This window comes from Pelophylax lessonae, assembly GCF_965119305.1.
Source record: "Pelophylax lessonae genome assembly, chromosome: 1".
NCBI classification, from domain to species: domain Eukaryota; kingdom Metazoa; phylum Chordata; class Amphibia; order Anura; family Ranidae; genus Pelophylax; species Pelophylax lessonae.
In genome coordinates, this window is record NC_138768.1 from 569,496,110 (window position 1) to 569,521,524 (window position 25,415).

At 43.9% G+C, this 25,415-nt stretch overlaps 1 protein-coding gene across 4 annotated transcripts in view; it reads left to right on the forward strand.

Annotated features, from left to right (window-relative positions):
• ANKRD17 (ankyrin repeat domain 17) overlaps positions 1–25,415 on the forward strand; it is a 331,682-nt gene that overhangs the window by 166,795 nt on the left and 139,472 nt on the right. For all 4 annotated transcript variants that reach the window (XM_082265183.1, XM_082265182.1, XM_082265185.1 and 1 more), the window contains 2 exons: positions 7,075–7,220; positions 11,850–11,992. In XM_082265183.1, the coding sequence (XP_082121309.1) occupies positions 7,075–7,220; positions 11,850–11,992 (289 nt within the window). The remainder of the gene's footprint in view (positions 1–7,074; positions 7,221–11,849; positions 11,993–25,415) is intronic.

Here is a 25,415-nt window from a genome sequence, read left to right on the forward strand (position 1 = left end):
TGACCAGGCCATTTTTTGGCATTTGGCACTGCGTTACGTTAAAGGAAAATTGCGCGGTCGTGCGATGCAGTACCTAAATAAAATAGATGTCCTTTTTTTTTTTTCCCAAATAGAGATTTATTTTGGTGGTATTTTATCACCTCGGCGGGTTTTATTTTTTGCGGTATAAACCTAAAAGTGACATTTCCGGAATAAAAAATCAATTCTTCACATTCTGCTATATAACATTCCCCCCCCCCCCCCAAAAAAAAAAAAAAAAAATCAAGCTTGTCATTTTAGGCCAATTTGTATTCTGCTACATATTTTTGGTGAAAAAAAAAAAAATCGCAATATGCATATTTTGATTGGTTTGCGCAAGTGTTATCTCGTCTACAAACTAGGGAAAAGATTTGTCATTTTTATTTTTTATTTTTTTTTTTTACTAGTAATGGCGATGATCTGCGATTTTTAGCGGGACTGCGACATTGCAATGGACTGATCGGACCCCTAACTGACATTTTTTACACTTTTGGGGGGACCAGTGACATTACTACAGTAATCAGTGCTAACAATATGCACTGTTACTGTAATAATGACATTGGCAGGGAAGGGGTTAACCTATGAGGTGATCAAGGGGTTAAATGTGAGCCTAGGGGAGTGTTTACTAACTGTATGGGGGATAGGCTTGAGAAATGATCATAGAGACCTGTGATCCTATATAGCAGGGTCACATGTGCTCTGTGATCATTTCAGAAAGTTTACAACAGCTGACCGTCCCCTTTCAGCAGGGAGCGATCGCGGGTGCCCAGTGGCAATCGTGGCTGCCGGCCCTGTGCATCGGCATACCTGCTGCCTAGTTGGGGTTGGAGCACGCAGCCAGCGGCACACTCTTTGACCCCGGCACCACACGCGTGACCGACGTAGGGCTACGTTGGTTTGTGCAGAAGAGGCAGCCTGCCGCAGTAAATGTGCGGCAGGCAATCTTAATGGGGTTAATGGAGTATGTCTTTTCTGTGTTTTCAGAGATACTTTTATAGGTAGTATATATTTTTTTTTTTTGTGCTACTTTTTCAAGGTTTCTGCTGCCTAATACACAACAAAAACTGCAATCATGTAAAAAAAAAAAAAAAAAAAAAATGTATGGCTTAAATTTTGTCTTTTTATGCATAAAAATGTTCCAAAAGACCGTATTCAAACTGCCCTCTTGAGTTTTGTCCACAGCGTGGATGGAGTGTACCCATAGCTTTGGTGCGGGTTAGCTGCAGTTTGCCATAGACTTTTAATGTCCCACTGTTTTGGTGCGCTTTTAGAAATCGAACCAAAACGGTGGGGTAGAATAGAATTGTAATTGTCTTTGGCAAAACGCACTAAAACTGTGGGTACAGTGGCTCAGTGTGCAGTCACCCTAAATTTTTATTTTCCAGTCTTTGAAGGCCATTTTTATTTATGTTCAGTGAAGTAGGACCCAATACCCTGGTGTGCCTTTATTGCTCTTGGCCTGATACCTAGGGCTCTGCTGGCGATAATATACATGCTAGTTTGCCCTTTTTTGTGGAGTGAATTCTTTGAACCTCTCTATAGAGTTATTACAAGTAAAGCAATGGTACCTTCCAGAGACTGGAAAAAGGAAATTCGTAGCACTGTTGGTTAAAGCTGGTTATAGCACTGTTGGGTTACTCCCTGTTAATGACTTGGCAGTGGGCCAAACCTTAATGTATTACATTAAAAACATTGTAAATACTGTAGGTGGACTTCCACAATTTCCTCCTCTTAAGCAAGCCCACTGTGCTGGTGTTGATTAAGTATATACCACATTGCACACTTCACCCCCACTTTTGTCCCCCCAATCTCAATCTGCACACCATTCTTCCATTTCTGATCCCCACTTTGCATTTTGTGCACACTGTAGTAATTCCTTGCCATTTATAAAGTGTCTATTTTAAGTACTGTAACTGAATGGGAAGAAAGAGGCCCAAAGCCACAGAAGGGATTTAGCAAGTTTTATTAGTGTAAAATCTCTAAATGTCAATATTAATCTAGAAAGCACTTTGATGAATGTTGCAGGATATTGACTTAATCATAAAGCCATTTAGAGTTCCATATTTTAAGTTAATTTGTCCTAAAATATTAAAGACTTTAAAAGCAATTATTGTAAGCATACAGTACAGGACACAGTGATTGTATTCATAGACCATGAGGTTACATACAGGGTAGGAGTATCTTTTGAATTGATACCATTAACAGAAATGTTTGTATATATATCGCTTATACTAAGGCATACATAGAACGGGACTGTTTGCAGGAAGTTGTTTTTACCTGTTACTTGGAAGGATATAAGCAGGAGCAAAAATAACAGGCACTTCTGACACGGAATATCAATACGAAGATATTCAAAAAGATCCCACACTACCTTCCTAGCTCAGTCTTTCTGGACACACATTATAGATGAAATAAAACACATAGCCCCTGGATAGTGACACATTTAGTAAATCTGATTAAATTTGATGTCCAACTTGGTGTACGATACAAACTCAGGGCAAAGTTTATCCCCAAAAAAGTACTTCAGACTCCTAGCCCTAGCAATGTCTCCAATGTAGTCCTTCATTCTGTGTATTCTGCAGCCTGGCCCTGCGTATGAAATTTAATTTAGGACCCTGTAGGTCCTTTTCAAACGTGTACATATACTCTCTATCTCCTGACACTTATACCTTCTGTGCAATTTTCTACAAACGAAGGCTCTCCCTAGTCAATTTATGGGACCCCTGCAGTACTTCGTCGGTCAAACGGAGTCCTATCTTTTCAAATTTGATGGCTCTTTTTCCAGGGGGATCCTTATATGAATAGGTCGTCCTGTTCGCACCAGCAACTGTTCTCTTTACTTTGGGACAGGGTAACCTGGAAGCAGTTTTCCTTTTCTCTTCCATTATATTGTACTTTGAGAACTCTCCCCTTTTGCTGTGTCTTCTTTAGGACCTGCCCCCCCCCCCCCCCTTTTTTTTTTTTTTTTACTTCCTTCCTTCCAGGAAGGTCCGCATTTCCTCACTCAACTTTTACCCGCCTATATGGTCATTGTGGCCATTTTTTTTAAAATGCTTTAATTCTGAGCACTTTCACTCCTTTCCCACCAAGGCCAGTCTTTACACTGTCCCAATTTGACCATTGTGTGGTCAGGCGATGCTTTTTCCACCGGTGGATGGGCTTTATGGTGGTAAGTGGGGGGGGGGGGGGGGCGCTGGCCGCTGATGGTGGTCCTGTGCCCGCATTCTCCCTCTCCATGGTGGCTGTTGCCAGGGCTCCTGGTATCCCTCCTGGGTGCCACGTGTGGTTGCTATTTTTGGGGCCTGTCTTTCTATTGACCAGTGGCCATGTTTGTGTAGTCCGTGCCCATGTGTGGTCCAGCGTGCATTTGGATCAGCGGCCATGACAGTGGTGCCTCTGCCGGTGATTTTGGCTGTTGGAGCTCCTCCTTTTCCCCTGGTGTTGACTCCTGGGTTTTCTTTTCCCTGGACGCCGCACATGGATACTGAGCTATCTCAGGTGCAGAAGGGTGCTACTCTGGTAGGGAGGGGAGTCTGGTGGGGTCCCTCCCTCTCTCTGCTGCAGGTTGTGGGGTCCCTCCCTCTCTCTGCTGCAGGTTGTGGGGTGCGTTACTTGCTGGTCCCCTGTGGTGTTACCGGTGCCGTTGGGGTGTCCCAAAGCGGTGCTAAACATGTTTTTTGTGGGGATTCCCCTTTTACTTTATGTAGTCTCAGGAGCATGTTTCCCCACCTGACCCCCTCTCGGAGGCAGCAGGAACATCGGGGTCCCAGCCATCTATTGATGTACTGAAGGTGGTCCTGGAGTCCTTTGTTTCACAGGTGGAGGTGACTTTATGGCTGCGGGCCCTCCCCTACCTCATCTGTCTCGTCAGGTCCTGAATCTGGCTCGCTCGCTGCTGACGTTACGCCACCCTGCGGGGTTTGTAGCTACATTCCCTGATCTGTTAGATAGTGAGGATTATTCCTCCACAGCTGTAGCTGCGCATGAGAAGGCGCTAGTTGACGCACTGATTAGACTGCGGCAGAGGTACCCGGTTCCCTTTGGCACCCACAAGCCGTCTTGCACAGCAAAAGTGTTTCCTTATCCCCCCTTATTTTGACAAGTTTGTCTATAAAGATTGGGAGTGTCCAAAACGCCCCTTTGTGGTTCCTTAACGCTTTGCTTTGAGGTACCCCTTTGAAGGGTCCCCACTCAAGAAGTGGACTGGGGGAGATGCCTTTACTGGTTTCCGGGCCCGTGGACCTCCTTGGTAAATGACAAATGGATCCACAAAGTGATATTACCTGGTTACAAGATGGTTTCGTACTTGCCCTCCGGAAAGGCTCTTTCCTTCCAATGTGCATCTGTCCCCGGACCGATTGCAATCGCTCTTCATGGTGGTGTAAGACCTGTTGCTTCAGGGTGATTGTCCTGGTTCTGGTATCGGAACAATTTTAAGGTTTTTATTCAAACCTGTTCACTGTCCCAAAGAAGGAGGGCAAGTTGGGGCCGATTCTGGACCTCAAGGCCTTGAACTGCTTTGTGCGGGTACAGAAATTCAGAATGGAGTCCGTTCGCACGGTGGTAGCATCCCTTCACCAGGATGATTTTCTTGCCTCTATCGACATCAAGGATGCTTACCTGTACATTCCAATATTTGCCCAACACGTGTGCTTTCTTTGTTTTGCTGTGGGAGAGAAGCACTATCAGTTCATGGTGTTACCATTTGGCCTCCTCTACGCTGCTCGGGGGGGGGTTGCGGTACTGAGCTACCTGGACGACCTCTTGCGAACGGAGTCCCCTGCTGCCTTGATGGACAACGCGGATATCACTTTACGGACCCTTAAGGAGTTTGGTTGGCTACTCCATTACTAGAAGTCTGCTCTGATTCCTTTCTGAAAACCTGAACTATCTGGGTCTGACTCTGGATTCAACTCTAGCCAGAGTGTTCCTTCCTCTGAACAAGCTCTATAAGTTGCATGCTGCGATTCCTCTACTGCTGTCCATCAGGTGGTCCTCCCTCCAGACTTGCATGCAGGTGTTGGGCCTGATGGCATCTACCTTTGAGGCGGTTCAGTTTGCACAGTTCCATACAAGGTCCCTTAAACGGGAGATCCTGTTGAAATGGGACAAGCATCTGTCTGAGTCTCTGGACAATCCGATTTGGTTGAGCTGAAAACCAGGGTCTCCGGTCTGGTGGCTTTTCTTTCTCCAGCTCTTCAGCAGGGCAAATCCTTTCTCCCTTTGTATTAGACGGTGGTTACCACAGATGCCAGTCTGTTCAGGTGGGTAGGTGCCCTGGGACTGCGCTCAGCTCAGGGTTGTTGGATGCTGGAGGAGTTCAGACTACCGATCTGGGCAGTCAGGCTGTGTATGGATCACTGAATGGATTGAATACGGGGGCTAACGGTACGGATCCAGTCGGACAATGCCACAGTGGTGGCTTTTGTCAATCACCAGGGTGGAACAAAGAGTGTGTTGACAGCCTTGGAAGTAGCCGGCATCCTCCAGTGGGCAGAATGCTTTGGCACTCTCCTCCGTACACATTCCAGGAGTGGAAAACAGGCAGGCCTTGGACCAAGGGGATCGGCTCTTTCACCCGGACGGTTTTCATCAGATATGTCCCTGGTGGGGCTACTCCAAGGTGGATCTGTTGGTGTCTCAGCTCAACAGAAAGGTACCAAGGTTTGTGACCAGGTCAGAGGATCCTCCTGGTCGACGCGACAGATGCTCTGGTGGCCCCTTGGGGCCAATATTGTCAGATCTACGCATTCCCTCTCAAGCTTCGCTGCGGCTTTTGCACAGGATTAAGGTGGAAGGGATTCTGGTCATTCTAGTGGCCCTGGATTGGCCTCGCCGGTATTCGTACGCCGACCTGATGCGATTGGTCACCAAGATTCCTTGGAGACTGCCTCTCAGGGAGGATCTGCTGTCCCAAGGGCCGATCTTCCTTCCTGCTTTACAATTGCTGGCTTTGGCGGTCTGGCTGTTGAAAACCAGGTGCTGAAAAATAGAGGTTTGTTATAGCTATTTTGTTCCCTACTCCTCCATTATTGCTTGGGGATGTCCCACGGTCAATGAATTGATTCTGGTGTCCTGTACATCAGACTGCGTAAACCAGGGGTCTCCGGTATAGCTCTCGGGCCACTTTCTGCCCACTAGGACTTTTTTTTTCCTGGCTTGCAGCTAGAGTCCTCATACTCATGCAGAGATGGTCTTTGCTCAAGCTTTGTTGGGTTGCAGAACCTGCGCTGCATTCTCACTATTCTGGCAGTAAGCAGCGCAGGTCCTGCAACCCTTCCCGGTGCCTCACTGTGTTGGGGTCTAGGACTGTCGTCCTAGCAACCAATGAAGTACTTCAGTGCAGGCCTGCTGCACCTTCTGACTCCCGCCCCGCTGGTAATGTCAGTGTCCCTGTGTAACAGCAGGGAGGTAGCCAGGGAGTGCTGCAGGTCTGCACAGCCAGTCTAATAAGCAGGGCACATTGTACAGTGGTAAAGTACACTGATTCACTGGCTTCGATGAGGACACAATTGTGCTAGGGGGTGATGGCTTTGATACTGACACGGGGGAGGGGGGAGGGGGGGGTTTGGTGTCTCTCATTGGGACACAAATACGCTTGGGAGGCAGGGAGGATGAAACTTTGATGTAAACACAAATGTTTGGGTGGGTTTGGGGGACCCTCTGATGGTGACACGATGTGCAGGGGAAACACTGGAAGTTTAACCCCCCTGCATGAGCCTCTGGCATTTAGGTGCAGGCAGAGGATACTTGTGTATCATCAAGTTCCACTGCCAGCAGCCTGTCGCTCTATTCTATTCCATTGCTGATTTTTTTGGCCTGTGAATATGTGCAAAAAATACGATGTGACCCTAAAAGTGAAAAGTTTTGATAACCCTTGGCGTAAACTATTCTGTTTTGGGACTGTTTAAGGGAAATTTGTCAGATGAAGAGAATGTTATATTGGGAAACCAGTGAACTATGGTTATTATTTATAACAGAAGTTGTAATGGGCAATAAAAATATGTAAAACCATTTGACATTTTAATGCATGCTTCTTTTCTTCCGGTCTTTAAGGTTTTACACCACTCATCTTGGCTGCAACTGCTGGTCATGTTGGAGTAGTTGAAATCTTGTTGGACAACAATGCTGACATTGAGGCTCAGTCTGAGAGGACCAAAGATACACCATTATCGCTGGCCTGTTCTGGTGGCAGGCAAGAGGTAATTACCTAAATCATTGATGGCACTGCAATGTTTGTTACAAAAATCCAGATTTATCCAATAAAGCAGATTACATAGGTATTGAGTTTAAGGTGCAAAATTATTGGAACATCTCAAAAAGTATTGCATGATCTTAAGATTCATTTAAAGTACCAATGGTAAGGAATAAGTACAATTCTGGAATCTGTGGGGTAAGCTGTGTATAATATGTACTTTGTTCTACAATCTTTTAGTTCTAAGTGTGTGTTTTTTGTTTTGTTTTTTTTAAGTCTTTAGATGGCTAAAGACTTTAATGGACAGCCAAATGTGTGGGCACGATTTAAATGTGCGTTGAAGGCGATACTGTGTGCCAGCTCATTTAGTGATCGAAACTCAATGCCTGGGGTAGAGGTTTTCAGTATATCCAGTTGCTCTTTCCTACATAAGCTACCAGGGAAGAGATTGCATAATGCTATGTCTAAAGCTGTCTTGTCACAATGAAGTGCGTGCATAGTACAAACCTTTTTTCTCCATTGTCTGTTGGAGGAAGTGGAATTCAGAAACTGCCAGATTATAATGCTGCATGCGGGAGGTTGGTACACTGGCAAGGAAAAATTTGTAAGCCAGCCTTGTATAACCCTTACTCTGCCCAGCATAGCTCAGTTTTTTGCTGGTGTTCGAATTGATTGGACATCTTTTTCTTAGATGAACCCTCCACCGTGGAGATATGGCATTGTTTTAAAGAGTGGCTGGAACCCTGGGGCTTTTGGTTGTCGGCTTGTTACAAGCCTCACAACTTGATGTCTGTGTAAATGTGCAGGGCACTCTTAGTGCATGCTTGGAACCTAATGAGCTGTCCAAAGAACACTTGGTTTGTTTTACTCTTCAAGGGAAGTATTCTTTTCAGATCTGCTCCTGACACTATCATTAGAAATGCCACGGGTGGGTAGGTCAAAGTATGCTTCTGCCCTTTGCCTTTAATACAGAAGATCTGTGGAATGGTCGAAGGAAAACCAAACTTTTTTCTCTTCTACTTACGCAGTAAGTCCTCATGAGTGTGTGCATAAATGGATCTTCACAAGTGGGGGACTGCGTATATGTCTGGATAGTTTGATTCTCGGGCATTTGGGTGCTCAACACATCACTTTTTGCCCATTGGCAAACTCTGTGCCCTCGTCTTGTGCTGCCACTGATCTCCTTTCCTGTGCTTCTACACTCACCAGTGTGTCTTCCCAGGACGGCTGGGACCCTCTTTGTTCTTGTGCAGGGTGGAATTTCACTTCATCTTCAGAAAAAATTTACATTCTTAGATAATGCTTGTAAACCTTGTGTGCTAACCCTTCAGCTTTCTCCAGAGGGGTCCCCCAAAATATACTGGGTCAGCCTGTACCAGTTCCTACTGCTACCTTTCCTAACAAAGACCTGATCCCTCAATGGTCTTCAGAGACACCTACACATTTTCTATGTGTTGGACCATATGTCCATCCTAGTACCTTTTCCTGGTATCCAAATTGTATATCACTTAAATGATCTTTCTTTAAAGTCAGGAAATTAAGTCCTACTGGATTACTTCAGGCTGGCCTCTCTTGCAGGTATAGCTTTGTAAAACATTAAAAATGAGTCTTGACTGTTTAAAATCCAGTAATACTGTCTCACTCTGCTCTGCACAAGCTCATTTGCTTTCTATTTTTCGGCACTGCTGAATTTGTAGAGGCCAAGTAGAATTAAACCCTCCTATCCTTTACAGCCAAGGAAGCTGGCTTCAACTACCATGGTGCTGCACATGTAATTTAGTTATGACACCAGCCAATTGATGGTTAAACCGTTTGGTTTAAGACACAAGCAAATGGGACAGTTAGCAATCCTGGCATTCCAGGAATGTATCTGTTTTTTATACCATTAAATTGATGGTTTAGTTCCACCTCATGATTTACTGATGTTCGGAAAGCTCTGGGCTTCAGTAAAATGGTAGCCTCCATAAAGAAACAGGAGCAGTGCTGGAGGCAGCTTACAGCACATACTAATGTTGGTAGCATGTGGATGTTCCTTAAGATTAGTCTTTTTTTTTTTTTTTTCACGTTGTTCTGGGTAAAGTTCCGCTTTAAGAAGGTCCCTCCTAGGTTTTTTTTTTTTTTTTTTTTTTTACTTTGATACATTTTTTTTTTATGGTTACAACCACGGATGAATTTATACACACACACACACACACACACACGCACACCATCTAGAACCAGAAGGCAGACAATTTCTGTACACCCGTGGTGGGACACCATTTCTCACAACCAGACCACACTATGGAAGACCTTAATTGTTTCAGTTTTTAAAGGTAATTTCAAAAACTACTCAGGAAAGGAAAACTTTTGAACCAAGAATGGTTCTATTTGACAAAATGAGCGGAATTTTAGACTTGGTTTTTCTCATTCGTTATCTACTTCAGTCATTGGTATTTCTCTTACGTTCCCGATCCCTTCTTGGTTCTGTCAGTGGCTGTTGCTTAGTTGGCCCCCATCTTTGATCCATTGAGGACCTCACCTCCCTCCTATGTGTTTTTTTTTTTTTTTTTTTTTTTTTTTTCATATTTATATTTTGGGTTCTGTACATTGCTTTCTCCGAAAAAAGTTATGCTGGGTAGAAGGTTTTATGCAGGGACACTGGCTTAGGATTTTTCTATTTGCCAGTGTCCCAAACTCCTGCAGGCTGTAGTAATAAGCAGCCGGGTTCGGGATTCATGTGTCTCTCAATAGACTCAAAGAGAGATTTTAGGGGAAGCATAAAATGTTGTTCTAATTGTACACTACAGGACTAAGGTTGGATATTCATACACCCTGGGTTTTAGGTTCCTACATAAGGCGATTGGACACTGGCAAAGCTTTTGGTCATGCTACCTGGGTGTTTTTCTATACCCTACCCCATGAGTTTTTTTTACTAGTGTCCTTGGGTGATGGACCCCTTCTCCCATTCTTCTAGTTTCCTATTCTTAAATACTTTACTTTAGTCTGTTTTGGTTTCTTCACTGCCTTCTAGTATAATATTAGAACAATTCATCCAAATTGTTGTAACCTCAGTAATGGCTTGGAACCTGCACCTGGACCCCACACCATGGGAATGGCCTGTAATGTTGCTTCAGGCACTGGATCCTGATTGGGCACTCACCTTGGCAGTGAGGGCAATATGTGTAGTTAGCCGCAGGGTGCTATATAGGGCCAAGGCCCATTCCTGCTGTTCTCGGACCCTCCTAAGTTATGCCGACTGTAAAGGGCTAAGCCTGGGCTCACATAGGGACCAACAACATAAAGATTTAAGACAGGTTTGTCCTGTTGGAACAAAACCTTAGCCCTTATTGCAAGTATGAGAATTAATTTCACCTTTTACTTGCAGTACGCTTATTTAAGTGTCTCTTGAAAAGTATTTGCCTTGTGGAAAAACTTTCAGGAAACTGGATTGACTGTGTTGCCATTTATTCACTTGCGTGGAGTGTTTAAATTTTCAAACTTTGGGCCAAAAATGTCAGCATTCAGATTTTAGTCTCAGGTAGATGATGGTTACATCACGCCACAGATCACACTTTTACCGCCACCTCGACCTCGCTACAGGATGTTTGACACCTGGGTTGCTGTGTATCCTCCTCTGGACATGCTTACACCATTTCTGCACCCTGTCAGGAGAATACACTAATGTAAAGCAATGACAGAAACCAGGCTTAAGGGAATTTTGGCAAAAGTTCAAGCAAGCATTCACTTGAAGTCACGGAGTGATGATGCTTCTCTTGCATGGGAGCAGGACCCTATTTTAACACCTGTCTCTGCATCTGATTCTAACTCATTCTTGGACCTGCAACAATCAACCTACAATATCTGACCAAAGCGTGCTTTTTTTTGCAACTACCATAGTATCTTGGCCTTGACATCTCCATCGATGTTCAGAGCTCAAAAGTTCCAGGCTCCTTCACCAATCCCACCTTCTCTACCGGAGTCTGAAGTGAATCTACCTGCTTTAAAAGTGGTAGCGAGACAGATGGGAGAGGGTCTAGAGTCTGTGCTAAAGGAGGCTGCAGAAGATCTCATCCTCGTCCCCCTATACACTGGATAATATGGCTTCATGCAAAATGCTTGCCAAAAACAGGCTCACACCTGCTGTGTGCCAAAGCTTCGGCATAGTTACACTTGAGTCTCTTCTGTATTGTCATGCCCATTTGGGTACCACTGGTAGTTGGCAGCAGTGAATCTTATGTTCTGCTATGAATTCAATCCTTGAGCTCTTTTGGATGTTACCTTGGTGTACTGTAAGACTTTCACCCATCGGAAGTCTTGAACTCTCAATATGACAGGGTTTGTGACCCGGTCCTCCCTAATGCGTTTTAGCCTGTTTTCTCCCATACAGCTTTAAGTGACTAGCATTTTCAGTTGTCATGGAGATCAAGTACCACTTATCGGGTTAATTATTGACCGCAACAGGAAGCATCACAGCTCATCTGGGTTAGTAGCATGGCTAAGTGTTGTACTTTTGTGTGAAAAGACAGGAAACAAAATGTTGCATGCCTTTCAATGAAAAAAAAAAATGCTTTGTATAAGAAATGTTTATATAAATTAGAACTGTTCCATCATTCTGACCTTTTGATTTGTGTGTGCTTTTTATTTTTTATTTTTTCAGGTCGTAGAGCTGCTGCTGGCTAGAGGGGCAAATAAGGAGCATAGAAATGTTTCAGACTACACGCCTTTAAGCTTAGCTGCATCTGGTGGTTATGTCAACATTATCAAAATCTTGCTTAATGCGGGTGCAGAAATCAACTCAAGGTGTGTTAATCTACTATGCACTCAATTCATTTTGACTATCTGAAATAGATTCTGACTGTTGTTTTTTATAGATTCATGAGGTTTGTGAAATGTTCAGGTGCTAAAATCAGAGCCTTCTAATATTTTTTTTATTTTAATTCTGGCATGCAGTAGCTCAAAGTGGTCAACCACAGATCAGCATTTGTTTAGAGGCACAGTAAAGTGCTAAAAGCTGTTATTTGATTAGCTGCTGTGGCATATGTAGCTCCTCATTCCTGTCTATATATATATATATATATATATATATATATATATATATATATATATATATATATATATATATATATATATATATATATATATATAATAAACTCCACAGACACGACGTGGCTCTGCACTCAGTACTTTTTCTCCTCCACACTAACTAAACAGGAAGGGGAAATACATCATAGAATAGGAGGGAACACTGAAAAAGATGCAGTAACCGAAATGACCACAAGATGGCAGTATATTAAACAACTATATCCCTTGTACATGAAGTTAACAATCTCACTCTCTTCTTAAGATAAAAAAAGAACGGGTGAGTTTGACATAAAACATTGTCACACAAAAATGATTTTCAGAACACAGTAGCATTCAAGTGAGTTTGCGTATTTAAACAAACAAAAAAAATACCAAGATATATGCTCAATGGACCAGATTTTACAGTTTCCATACACCCTCATACAGCGCTTTAAGAAGCATAAGAGAGGAAGCACCTTTTTTTTGTCAAACAGTCAGCAAGTTGTGACTTGGCTGTTGACCAACGCACTTCTTTGATTTTATTAGCATGTATGAGCTCTTTGACACCGATTATTTCTAATCTTAGTCTCTTCTCTGTGATCTGTTTTGTAGACTTAAGAGCGTCAAACAGGGAATGGTTATCAGTAACACAGATAAGAGGAAGAGCATTAAGATCAGCTTTACCAGTAGTGAGTTCAGAGTAGAGCATAGCCAAGAACATAGCATTGTCAATACCATCTGACATGGCAAGGGTTTCTCCTGCCAGTGTGCTTCTTACCACACGTCTATTTTTTTTAGATTGCCAAAACAGTGGGGAGAACTTTCCTGATTTTTCCATGAGGGCAATTAGAGCCCCACCCTGTGTACCTCCATCTGGAAGATTGCCCAGTGAAGCATCACTGAATACTACCAAACTCAAATCCTCACTGTTACCCAAGTATTGAAACTTAAGTGTTACCTTCTCTGACTTAAGTTTACGGATCACTTTGTTCACTTCATGTATGGACTGAACAGTAGCATTCTTAATGTTGGATGCTAGGCTAAATGTGTCAAACATAACATCTGGTCTTGTTTGTTTAGCAACCCACAGAACCTGTCCTATTTTGGATCTGAGTTGTTCTCTTTCTTTCTCATTCAGTGGGGCCTCTCTGCACAGCACGTGTTGCCTGCAAATGAATTGGTTGTAGGTTTTCAATATAACTGTGCTGATGCACCTGTACTACACCACCCACAGTAGCAATGTTCATCCCCACATATGAAAAACTCTCACACTTCACGACCCACGTGAAATGCAGATTTAAGCACAGGGATGACATTGGTTACAAAATGCTCTGAACCTGCCCAAAAAAAATCATCCACATGGCATGCCAGTACTCCTGTTACCTCAGACTGCTCATTCTGCTAATAAAACACTGCAGGATCAACCCGTGACATTTTACCCCCACTTTTCAGCATGAGTTCTTTGACCTTGTTGTACCAGTAGAGGGAAGCATCTGCAAGTCCATACACACATTTCTTTAGTTCCCACAACACATTGTCCACGCTCGCTTCTGGTGGGGGACGAATGTAAATGTCTCTTGAGAGTTCCATTCCCTGCAAAAAAGCAGACTTAATATCCATAGAGTTCACTTGCCATTTGTTTTGACAAATAACAGCTAACAGTAGCCTGAGTGATTCTGATGCACATGTGGGAGAATCTTTCTGTAATTCATGCATATTGACTTCTTCAAAACCTCTCGCCACAAGGCGGGCTTTGGGAACAACACCACTAGAAGTTTCCTTTAACGTACAGACCCATCTAGTAGAGATACATTTCTGACCTTTGTCTGTGACTTCTTGGTAAACATTATTATTTTGCCAGTTGTCAATCTCTTGCTGTTTAGCAGCATCAAAAGAGATGTCTTTGGTAATAAGTACATCGCCATCGGTGTTCTCACATTCAGTGAGAAGATCATCAACTTGTGACATGTCTAAAGCTTCCTTTTGACCCTCGTTGCCATTTGGTTCAAGATACTGCACATTGTACCAGTTTCTATATTGCCCTTTTGCTTTCCCTGCTCTGCCTAAAACTCTGGCCGTGTGTTTTGTCTCATCATTTCTGTTTGTAAATGTCACCGTCTGACCTGTTTTCAGTTTGACACCCGTGGAACCCACTGTATTAGTAGCATCCCTCTCATTAGTTTGTCTCGCATCTTCTCTTATCATCTGTTTCTGTGTTTTCATGGATTTGCACTTCTCTATTAACACTCATTTCATCATCTGAATTTTCTGACATATCCGTGTACATTACATTTTCTTTTTCTGTACTATCTCCAGGAATATCGGGTAGTACAAGTGTATCCCCATCCTGTGCATTAACTTTATTCAGCCTGGACTGGTGTACTCTGACAAGGATACCACCATGTCTGACAAACACTACAGAGCCATCTTGACCGATCACTACAGCAGGACCTTTCCACTCTGTACTGTCTGCTCGTTTGTAGTACACTCTGTCTCCTGTCTCATACTTTTCATCTGTAGGCCTAAGCTGCTTTCGTAAAGCTCTTTTTATTCTTTCTGAGCATTCCACCTCTGTGAATGCTCTTCTGGAAGCATGCAATGCTGCTAGGTGCTGTCCTACTCTAGTACTCATAGAAGTGCCTTCTAGAGCAGGCAGTTTATTAACCAAAATGGAGGGAAGATTAGGACTGTGACCAAACACCAGCTGGTGTGAACTATAACCATGCACATTAATCATACTGTTCTTGGCCATTAAAGCCCAGTCTAGAGCAGTCTGCCAGCCACACCCGTTTTCCCTTTTCACCTTCAGAAGAATCTCAGTCAGAGTCATGTTGTGTCTCTCCAGCAGCCCTTTGCTCCAAGGACTGTATGCCGCTGTGGTCTTCATCTCAATGTTGAATTTTTCTGCCATCTCTCTTATCTCCTCATTATTGAACTCACCACCGTTGTCAGTGTATATCCGTTTTGGGGCACCATGAACACTTATCCACGAGTGAATGAAAGAGTTGACAATTTCAGAGGCTTTCTTTGTTCTCACAATGTTTCCACCGCTGAAGCGTGTGAAATGGTCGATGATGTGGAGGTACCATATGCCAGGTTCCAGCTCATGTAAATCCATTGCTACTGTCTCATTGTACTCTGAGGCTAAAGGCAAACCCACAGCAGGCCTGGGCTTGGTCCTATTATATCTTTGACATACCTCACAGTCACGGATAAACTCTTGCAGAATAACTGGATAGTCTTTGTCAGTATTTCCAGAGCTGAGGATAAGCCTCTGCAGCCGGTCTGCAGAGGCATGGCCAAACTGTTTGTGAAGCTTCAGGAGAACTTTACGCTTCTCTTTTGTAGACATCTCTGCTGTGATGACAAGAACTTCACTTTCATTGGTGTCCACTTCAGTATTACCATCTCTAATGTCGACACAGTAGTGTCCCGAACTAGTGAGCTCAAGAGGCACTGGTTGCTTGAACATGACAACTTTGTCATTCTCCATGTCTAAAACAGTTCCTGCTCTCTTTAGAGCCATTTTGCTTAGCAGTAAAGGGATATCAACAGGAACAACTTCCGTTTCAATGTGACATTTTGTTGGTCCGATCTTAGCGGGAAGCTTTACCTTTCTGTAGGAGTGTACCACCTGACCATCACCAAATCTGAAAGGTCTACAGCTTGAAGATTCTGTTTGCATCAGTTTGTTTATTTGGCTTTGGCTCAGGTCTTTCATGTAACTATCCAGCCACTTTTCACCACAAACAGTACGTGTGCATGCTGTGTCAATGATAGCTGATCCCAGTGATTCAGTTAGGAAGATCTCCGAGTCCATCATAACTTTTGTAAACCGTGTAATGTTACACTCTTCGACATTTTCATCTTCTGCTAGCTTTACTTCATTTCTCTGATGACGACAGTCTTTGGCCCAATGGTACGTGCTCTGACAAATTACGCATTTTGTTCGCTTACCATATTTGTCGAGCGGGTTTGTACCTTGCTGTGGCTGCCACTGTCTACTCTGTGACTGGCTGTTGTTCCGTCTGAATTTACCTGGTGGCCTCTGCTCCGTGAAAAACGCCGCATCTTGAGTCAAGCTGCCTCCACTTGCTCCACTGGTTTTTCCTCCGAAAATCCGTTTTAACGCTGACTTCATGGATGCAAATGTTAAATCCGTGCACGCTGTAAGTGCTAGCTGCCTACTCTTCTCTTCAAGACAAGCCGTGTCCAGTAGTTTAAACGCTAGCACAGCGTCAGGCAAGGTCATGTTGTATTTCTTCATGCGGTTGTATCTCTGCTCAAAGTCTATGATGTAGTCTGCCATGGACATCGCGCTGTCTTTGGAAATCGAGTCGAAATGAGAGTACGCTTCATAAGCGCGGTCTTTTTCTTCTCTCAAGAATAGAGTCCAGCTTAGCTAACAAGGTTTCCATACCATTGTCTTCATTCAGATCGCTCGCGGGTATTTCCAAAGCGGTCTCTCTGGCTCGCCCCTCGAGCCCTAACACCACCGCTAGTGCCTGCTTCTTCTTGTCCAAATCCGTAACAAGTTTCCAAATACTAATTTCATTTTTCCAGCACTCGTATTGTCTGATTTCATCAAACTTAGGTGGTACTCTATAGTTGGAAACCATCCTCTGCTACCATTGATAAACTCCACAGACACAACGTGGTTCTGCACTCAGTACTTTATTTTCTCCTACACACTAACTAAACAGGAAGGGGAAATACATCATAGAATAGGAGGGAACACTGAAAAAGATGCAGTAACCGAAATGACCACAAGATGGCAGTATATTAAACAACTATATCCCTTGTACATGAAGTTAACACATATATATATATATATATATATATATATATATATATATATATATATATACACACACACACAGTGGGTACGGAAAGTATTCAGACCCCCTTACATTTTTCACTCTTTGTTATATTGCAGCTAAAATCATTTAAGTTCATTCTTCTTCCTCATGAATGTACACATAGCACCCCATACTGACAGAAAAACACAGAATTGTTGACATTGTTGCAGATTTATTAAAAAAGGAAAACTGAAATATCACATGGTCCTAAGTATTCAGACCCTTTGCTGTGACACTCATATATTTAACTCGGGTGCTTTCCATTTCTTCTGATCATCCTTGAGATGGTTCTACACCTTCATTTGAGTGCAGCTGTGTTTGATTATACTGATTGGACTTGATTAGGAAAGCCACACACCTGTCTATATAAGACCTTCCAGATCACAATGCATGTCAGAGCAAATGAGAATCATGAGGTCAAAGGAACTGCCTGAAGAGCTCAGAGACAGAATTGTGGCAAGGCACAGATCTGGCCAAGGTTACAAAAAGATTTCTGCTGCACTTAAGATTCCTAAGAGCACAGTGGCCTCCATAATCCTCAAATGGTAGACGTTTGGGATGACCAGAACCCTTCCTAGAGCTGGCCGTCCGGCCAAACTGAGCTATCGGGGGAGAAGAGCCTTGGTGAGAGAGGTAAAGAAGAACCCAAAGATCACTGTGGCTGAGCTCCAGAAATGCAGTCAGGAGATGGGAGAAAGTTGTAGAAAGTCAACCATCACTGCAGCCCTCCACCAGTCGGGGCTTTATGGCAGAGTGGCCCGACGGAAGCCTCTCCTCAGTGTAAGACACATGAAAGCCCGCATGGACTTTTGCTAAAAAAACACCTGAAGGACTCCAAGATGGTGAGAAATAAGATTCTCTGGTCTGATGAGACCAAAATAGAACTTTTTGGCCTTAATTCTAAGCGGTATGTGTGGAGAAAACCAGGCACTGCTCATCACCTGTCCAATACAGTCCCAACAGTGAAGCATGGTGGTGGAAGCATCATGCTGTGGGGGTGTTTTTCAGCTGCAGGGACAGGACGACTGGTTGCAATCGAGGGAAAGATGAATGCGGCCAAGTACAGGGATATCCTGGACAAAAACCTTCTCCAGAGTGCTCTGGACCTCAGACTGGGCCGAAGGTTTACCTTCCAACAAGACAATGACCCTAAGCACACAGCTAAAATAACAAAGGAGTGGCTTCACAACAACTCCGTGACTGTTCTTGAATGGCCCAGCCAGAGCCCTGACTTAAACCCAATTGAGCATCTCTGGAGAGACCTAAAAATGGCTGTCCACCAACGTTTACCATCCAACCTGACAGAACTGGAGAGGATCTGCAAGGAGGAATGGTAGAGGATCCCCAAATCCAGGTGTGAAAGACTTGTTGCATCTTTCCCAAAAAGACTCCTGGCTGTATTAGATCAAAAGGGGGCTTCTACTAAATACTGAGCAAAGGGTCTGAATACTTAGGACCATGTGATATTTCAGTTTTTCTTTTTTAATAAATCTGCAACAATGTCAACAATTCTGTGTTTTTCTGTCAGTATGGGGTGCTATGTGTACATCATTCATGAGGAAGAAGAATGAACTTAAATGATTTTAGCAAATGGCTGCAATATAACAAAGAGTGAAAAATGTAAGGGGGTCTGAATACTTTCCGTATCCACTGTATAATATAAATATATAAATATATATATATATATATATATATATATATAATATATATATATATAATTTTTTTTTTTTGCATCTCTAATATTGTATATGATAGGTATGTTAAAATACTTATCTCTTCTGTGATTATTCCAACAAATACCTTTGACGCTAGCTTCCTATTTTTTCTCCCTACATCTTGGAATTTCCCTGCGCATTTGCTGATTTCCCTTACAGAGACTCCTCAATTGTGCCATTTTTGTATTTTTGCCTTTTTTTTTTTTTTTTTTTTTTTTGCTTTTTTTTTTAACAAAATTTAAATGTGGCTGCTCTGCCTTTTCCATGCTTTGGTTGTGCTAGTGCAATGTCCAGTAGGAGCATGTGCAAATGTGCTATTTTTTTACAAAGAAGAGTCAAGCATTTTTATGACACTGAACTTTGACCTACAGTATGTAGTAACAAGACCTCTACATAAATGTACCACACCATGTATAAAACTAAATTAAAAGGCATTTACAGCTGTTTTTAGATATACATGTAAACACTATATGATAACTAGATCTTATCAATATGTGCAGATGTGCTAAAAATATGTATAGTTTGTAATTCTTCATGTACGTGGGGGCAGCCATATTTATGATCAGATTAGTCCTTTAGTCGGTACCACTGTGAGATCTAATCGTGTTGAAAGATGAATTGACCCTGCAGAATATAGTGTATGGAATTTAAATAGTAAAATGGGTATCTTCAACAGGGCAATAAACTGAACTGCTTAAATTTAACAATTGGGTATTAAAACTATTTAAAGTAACTCAAAGTATTTTACTCCTGACTCCTTTTTACGTACACTACACTTTGCCATTAACAAATAATGCAGGAGACCACTGAATGCTGGCTGGTTAGGTAATACTCATTTCACTGCGTTACTCGGCTAATTCAAAAAACATACATTCATTACCTTTACAGAATAAGGTGCTGCTTAGTCCTAGTTGCAAAAATAAGTAACATCTGCTAAGCAGGAACAAAGTCTCTATTTAAAGAATGTATTCAGTTTCCTTTAGATTTACTTTTGACTATGTAGTGCAATGGCCTGTCTGAGTGCATACAAAATCAAAGGTGTTTTAGGTTTGACCTTCTATGGTTTTGGTAAATCTAAAGAAGAATTGAATAAGAAAATTGTATATTGTGTGGCCAGCCTTATTCTACAAAATTTGAAAATCCTTATCTTAATCGTACAGGACACAGGCTGGATATTCATAGACCCTGAGTTACAGGTTGCTACCTTCAGGTGTTCCGACATCGGAAAAGCTTTTGGACCCACCCCTCGGGCATACCCCTAAAACCCTACCCCGTTCCATGAGACCTCAGTTTTTTGCTGGAGTCCTGAAGGTAATGGATTCCTTCTTCCCTAGGGAGAAATTTCTGATCTAAACTAGTTTTTATTTTGAATTCCTAAATCAACTCTTCCCTGCCTTCTAGAACAATAGAAGCAGTGCATCCGGATCGGTGCAATCTCTGTAAAACCTTGGGTACTGTACCCTGACCCCGTGCTGTGTGGACTGCCTGTTAATTTACTTCAGGCACTGGATCTTGCTTGGGTGCTCATCTCACACTTGTGCAATGCTTGTGATAACTGCAAGGTATTTTACAAGTCCGGGGCAATGGACCATTCATATCTATCCTAGACCTTAAAGGCTTCTTCAGGGGTGCACCACTGATGAGCGATGACCAGTGACATGGAAAGGTAAAACAGGTTTGTTCTTATTGGAACGTTTCTGTAGCCCTATAGCAAGTATGAGACCTAACCTCTTCACTACTTGTAATATACTTATGTGTCTCCTGAATAGTATTCTTTCCTACATTAAACCAGCGGGAAACCAGGGAGTCTATTTAACTTCTTGAGTTTTCTGCCCAGAGCTCTTTTAAGGTACTCGGGCGCATCCTCCTGCCCTGTTGTCACAAGGATTTAGCTACAGGACGGTCTGGGTTTCTGTGTATACTTCTCTGAAAACGCTTACCCCATTTCCACCCCTCACAGGGGAATACCCTCTCTGGTGGCAATAGAGGAAACCAGGAGCAAGAGAATTGCAGCAAAATTTCAGGAAAAAATTCACTCGGCTGACGGGCCATAAATCACTCAAACTGCTTTTGACTACATTGCATTCGAGCAGGACCCTGTTCAGAGCCCAAAAGTTCTAAGCTTCGTATCTACCTCCTCTACCAGAGTCAGGAGTGGAACTACCTCCTTTTAGAAATAGAAAAGGTAAAAAAAAAAAAAGTTTTGAGGAGACCGCAAAACATTTTTCACCCTCAGCCACCCATAAGCCACATGGTATGTCTGCACACAATATGCTTACCAATGTTGGTATGCTCACTTCTGCTGTGCACAAAAACCTTGGTATTGTCGCACTTGATTTTTCTTAATCTCATCCGACCCCCTTGAGTACTTGTGTACTAGGAGACCTGCAAAGTCTAAAAAGGGCAATTCATGACAATTTTGTTTCTCCTAAAAAGGAGACTCATTGCAAAGTACATCTAGTCCAAAGTTCACAAAAAAAATGGACTGTCCCAGGGTTAGACCCTGCTATCTCAGTCTACAGCATCTAACTATGCTATAGAAGATATTCCTTCATTTAAAGATTATGCAGACAGATAAAGACACTTTTTTAAAAGCTCAATTTGCTTTTGCAGGTCGAGTTTTCCAACCAGCTATTGATGCAGTTTGTTTTGTCAGGCTACAGCCAATTGGACTAGGGCAACAAACATTTAACAGTATCCTTCCTTTCCAAGTTAAACACTGCCTTCCTCACCTTTATATTGATGCTATGGAACAAGTCAAGACACATTTCTGTCCATATGCTTAGATTCTTATGGCCTAAAGCTTGGTCATCTGAAGCTGCCTGTAAGCGGCCTCACTCGTATGCTTTTTGAAAGGAAGACCTCTTAGTCATGGCACGTTAAGTTCATAAAGGATGTCACAGGTGGAAATGTCCTGCTCCCCACAGTGGAAGGCTCCAAAAGCTCCACCTTCAGGGCTTCTACCTCCTCAAAAAGCAGTTCACCACACTGCTCTCCTCAGGCTTTATCTTCAAAGCCAAAATGCAGCCCCTTTTTCAGTCTAAGATTTGGAAAACAAAGCCCACTAAGTCTGCTACAAATCCTTCTCCACAATGAAGGGTGCCTTTATTCCCATGAGTGGGGGGTTGTCTGTTACAGTTTGCATTTCTCTGGGTCACAGATGTCCCAGACCTATGGGTTCAATTGGTAGTTTCAAAGGGTACAAAATAGTTTGACTCTACCCCTCATTGTTTTCGTCTCTCAATCCGACCACCTATATATGTTCTTGAGATGCTTGTAACTACTATAACAAATCGGTAATTAACCAAGTTTTTTAAGTATCCCTTTAAAATGAACTGACATGTATCCTGGGTTTTCTTGATTAATTATTTATGTCCCATGCCTGGACTGGGTTTTTTTGCCTGCTGTTCCTTGCTCATAAATGCATCCCATTGAAATGGAATAGTGCCTCTCCCTCCTACTTTTGAGCAACGGCGCATCCAAGTAAATACTAAATTCCTCAAAGGCAAATCCTGAAATCGGAGGCACCCCCTTTAAATTTGAGTTATAGGACCCCTGGTTACAGGTCCCAGGGTTGGCTCCAATAGCTACATAGTTAGTGAGGTTGAAAAAAGACATCAGTCCATCCAGTTCAACCTATGATGTGTGTGTTTGCTTTTAACCGTACATTGTATACCCCTGTATGTTGTGGTCTCTAAGGTGCCCATCTAATAGTTTTTTGAAACTATCAATGCTCCCTGCTGATACGACTGCTTGTGGAAGAGAATTCCACATCCTTACCGCTCTTACAGTGAAGAACCCCTTACGTACTTTAAGGTTAAACCGCCTTTACTCTAGTTTTAGTGAGTGGCCACGTGTCTTATTGTATCTCCTTTCTCTGAATAGTTTGTTCCTTATGCTAGGGTCGCATAAGGTTCAGTGCTTGTAGCCTTTCCTCATAGCTGATGTCCTCCATTCCCCTAATCATTTTTGTTGCCCTTCTCTGGACTTTCTCCAGTTCCAGCACATCCTTCCTGCGGACCGGTGCCCAGAACTGGACAGCATACTCCAGATGTGGCCGGATCAGACAAAAGCCCTTGTCTCTGCGCAAATCTTGCAAGGCTTATGAGGTTGTTAGGATATGCTTATGTAGGCAGATTCAGGGTAGATGGTGGTGTGATCTGCCTGAGAAAGAAATCTGTGGAGATATCAGTCTTTTACCCAGTTCTTGACCGGAAGGATTTGCCCCTTTAATGACCAGGCCATTTTTTGCGATTCGGCCCTGTGTTTGACGGAAAATTGCACGGTCGTGCAACACTATACCAAACTAAAATTGATGTCCTTTTTTTCAGACAAATAGAACTTTATTTTGGTGGTATTTGATCACCTCTACGATTATTTTTTTGGCGCTATAAACAAAAAGCGGCAATTCTGGAAAAAAAAACGATTTTCTCTATCGTTCATTGACAGACGCAGCTCCATATTCTTAACAATTGGGTTATGCTGCCCCCTACAGGAATAGGACATTAGGCAGGAAAAAACTCTACCATGCCTATGGGGCAGTCCCTGAAGGCATGCATCCAACACGGCTATAGGATTCAGTTTGTTTCTGCCTAGTTTAGGAGTAGGACCTAATTCCCAGCTGGGACTTTGGTCTTAGCTTGTTTTTTTATTTTAAAGTGAACCTTTTGTTAAAATTTTGATTTTTTTTTAGCCAGTTATGTTCCTGAGGAAACTGCAATTATCCAGTTCGGCCAGTGAGCCTGTGCAGCTAGGCCTCTCCACAACAGAGCCCCAATGAACGGAGGCTAGCCCGCGAGTGAAACACCTCGCCGGGATGCACACTGGTTCGGCCTGAGTCGCAGCGTGCCCCTTGGCCTCAGCACTCCCACCCCAAGTGGAGAGGTAGTCTGGAGTGGCGCCCACCTGATTGTCGTTAGTATGGTGAGTAGCGTCCCCCCATAGTTCTTGCGGTGTCGAGGTGGGCTTTGGCCCCTCCTTGGGATGGTCGGACCCCCCGCGTTCCCTTCCATTTCCCCCAGCCCCATTAACAGTCATGGTGGTCTTTTGGCCCCAACCTACCCCCATGCCCCCCTGGTGATAGGTAGGAGCTGGCTTTGCCACTTGCTCCAGTAAGGGGCGGTGGATGCAGTTGTTGCTGACGGGCTGTCCGGATCGCACACGGGGGTCTTTGAGCAAGTTCCAGGCCTCCTGGGGGTTAGTGACTGGGGCAGGTATGTGCTTTGGGCTGCCTGCTGTGGTTATAGGCTTGGGGGGAGCCGATGTTTCTTCATCCGCGGGTCTGGGCCTTGCATGTCTGGGTCAGGCCGAAAATTTAGTCCGCGGCTTTGCAGCCTACTCACGGCTGTCCGGGTACCTGACTAAGCTGGCCGAGATGAGGTGCCTGACCAAGTTGACCGGCGGATGCCTCACGTGGCGGGATCGGGCCAAAAACCCAGACCAAGCTGTCTTGGCGACTGGCCAGGCTGTCCAAGCTGCTGATCGAGCTGACGGCAGACCCCCAACCGGATCGGGCCCCAAATTTAGGCCGCGGGTTTGCGAACAACTGGCGACTGGCTGTCCGAGCTGCTAATTGAGCTGTTGACCAGGCTATTTGAGCTGCTGACCAGGGTTATAGAGCAGCTGATGGGCGTCTTCCCCCCCCCCTCCTCTCAGGGGGGTGGACATATGGACTGCCTGGTGCCCCCCTTGAACCGGAGGGGGGGGGGGAGCTGTGGGGGCATTGTGTGGGGGTACTCTGCCTGCACGTCTGTGTCATGGTGGGCCGCCCCCCTCTTCCCCTTTATAGGAAGCTATGACATTTATGGTGGGCGACCCTTGGATCTAATTGGGGTCTTTTTGTGGAACTTTAGCCGGCTTCTCCTTGCAGTACTGTGGTCGTTGACTTCCCTTGCTTATGTTCTCAGGGTGAGCTTAGCATATTGCGACTCTACTGGGTCTCCGTCCACGTACTTCGGGTGCCACGTACTTCGGGTGCTCTGCGGTGAGGATGACTCCTTTTTGTTACTGCACATGTGCATGCAAGGACGCTGGTGGATGCACTGATTGGATCGGTGCAGAAAATTTTAATATGGGGGGCGCTGGTCCCCTTGGGGCCCACAGAGCCCCTAAAAGCGGCAAAGGTACTCCCTTTTCCCACATACTGTGACAAAATTGTCAGAAGTCAGTGGAGTTGTTCAAAACGCAATAATGGTAACCACGCATGGTGTGGTGTCTGCGGACCAGGCTTCTAAAAAGCTCTATCAGATCTCCCTTTTAGGGGGGACCTCCTATTTGGGTCTTTTTTTGGATGAACTGATCAAAGGACTCACAGGTGGGAAGAGTAGTCCTCTTCCACTAGCCGCTAAGGGCAAGTTACCGCGTAATGGACGGGGGCCCTTATTTTTCAGCACACAGGCAGCCCCTTCGTGCCTTCGGTACGCAGGGAAAATGACCTAAGCCATTTAGGTCATCTGGGGGCTCCAAGAAGACATGGTCGGGTAAGCCGATAACAGGCCCCTCCAGATCTGCGGACAAATCTTTGACTGCATGAAGGGATGCCGTCGCCCATATCTGGGGAGGGGGGGGGGCATCTTCGTTTTCTGTCCG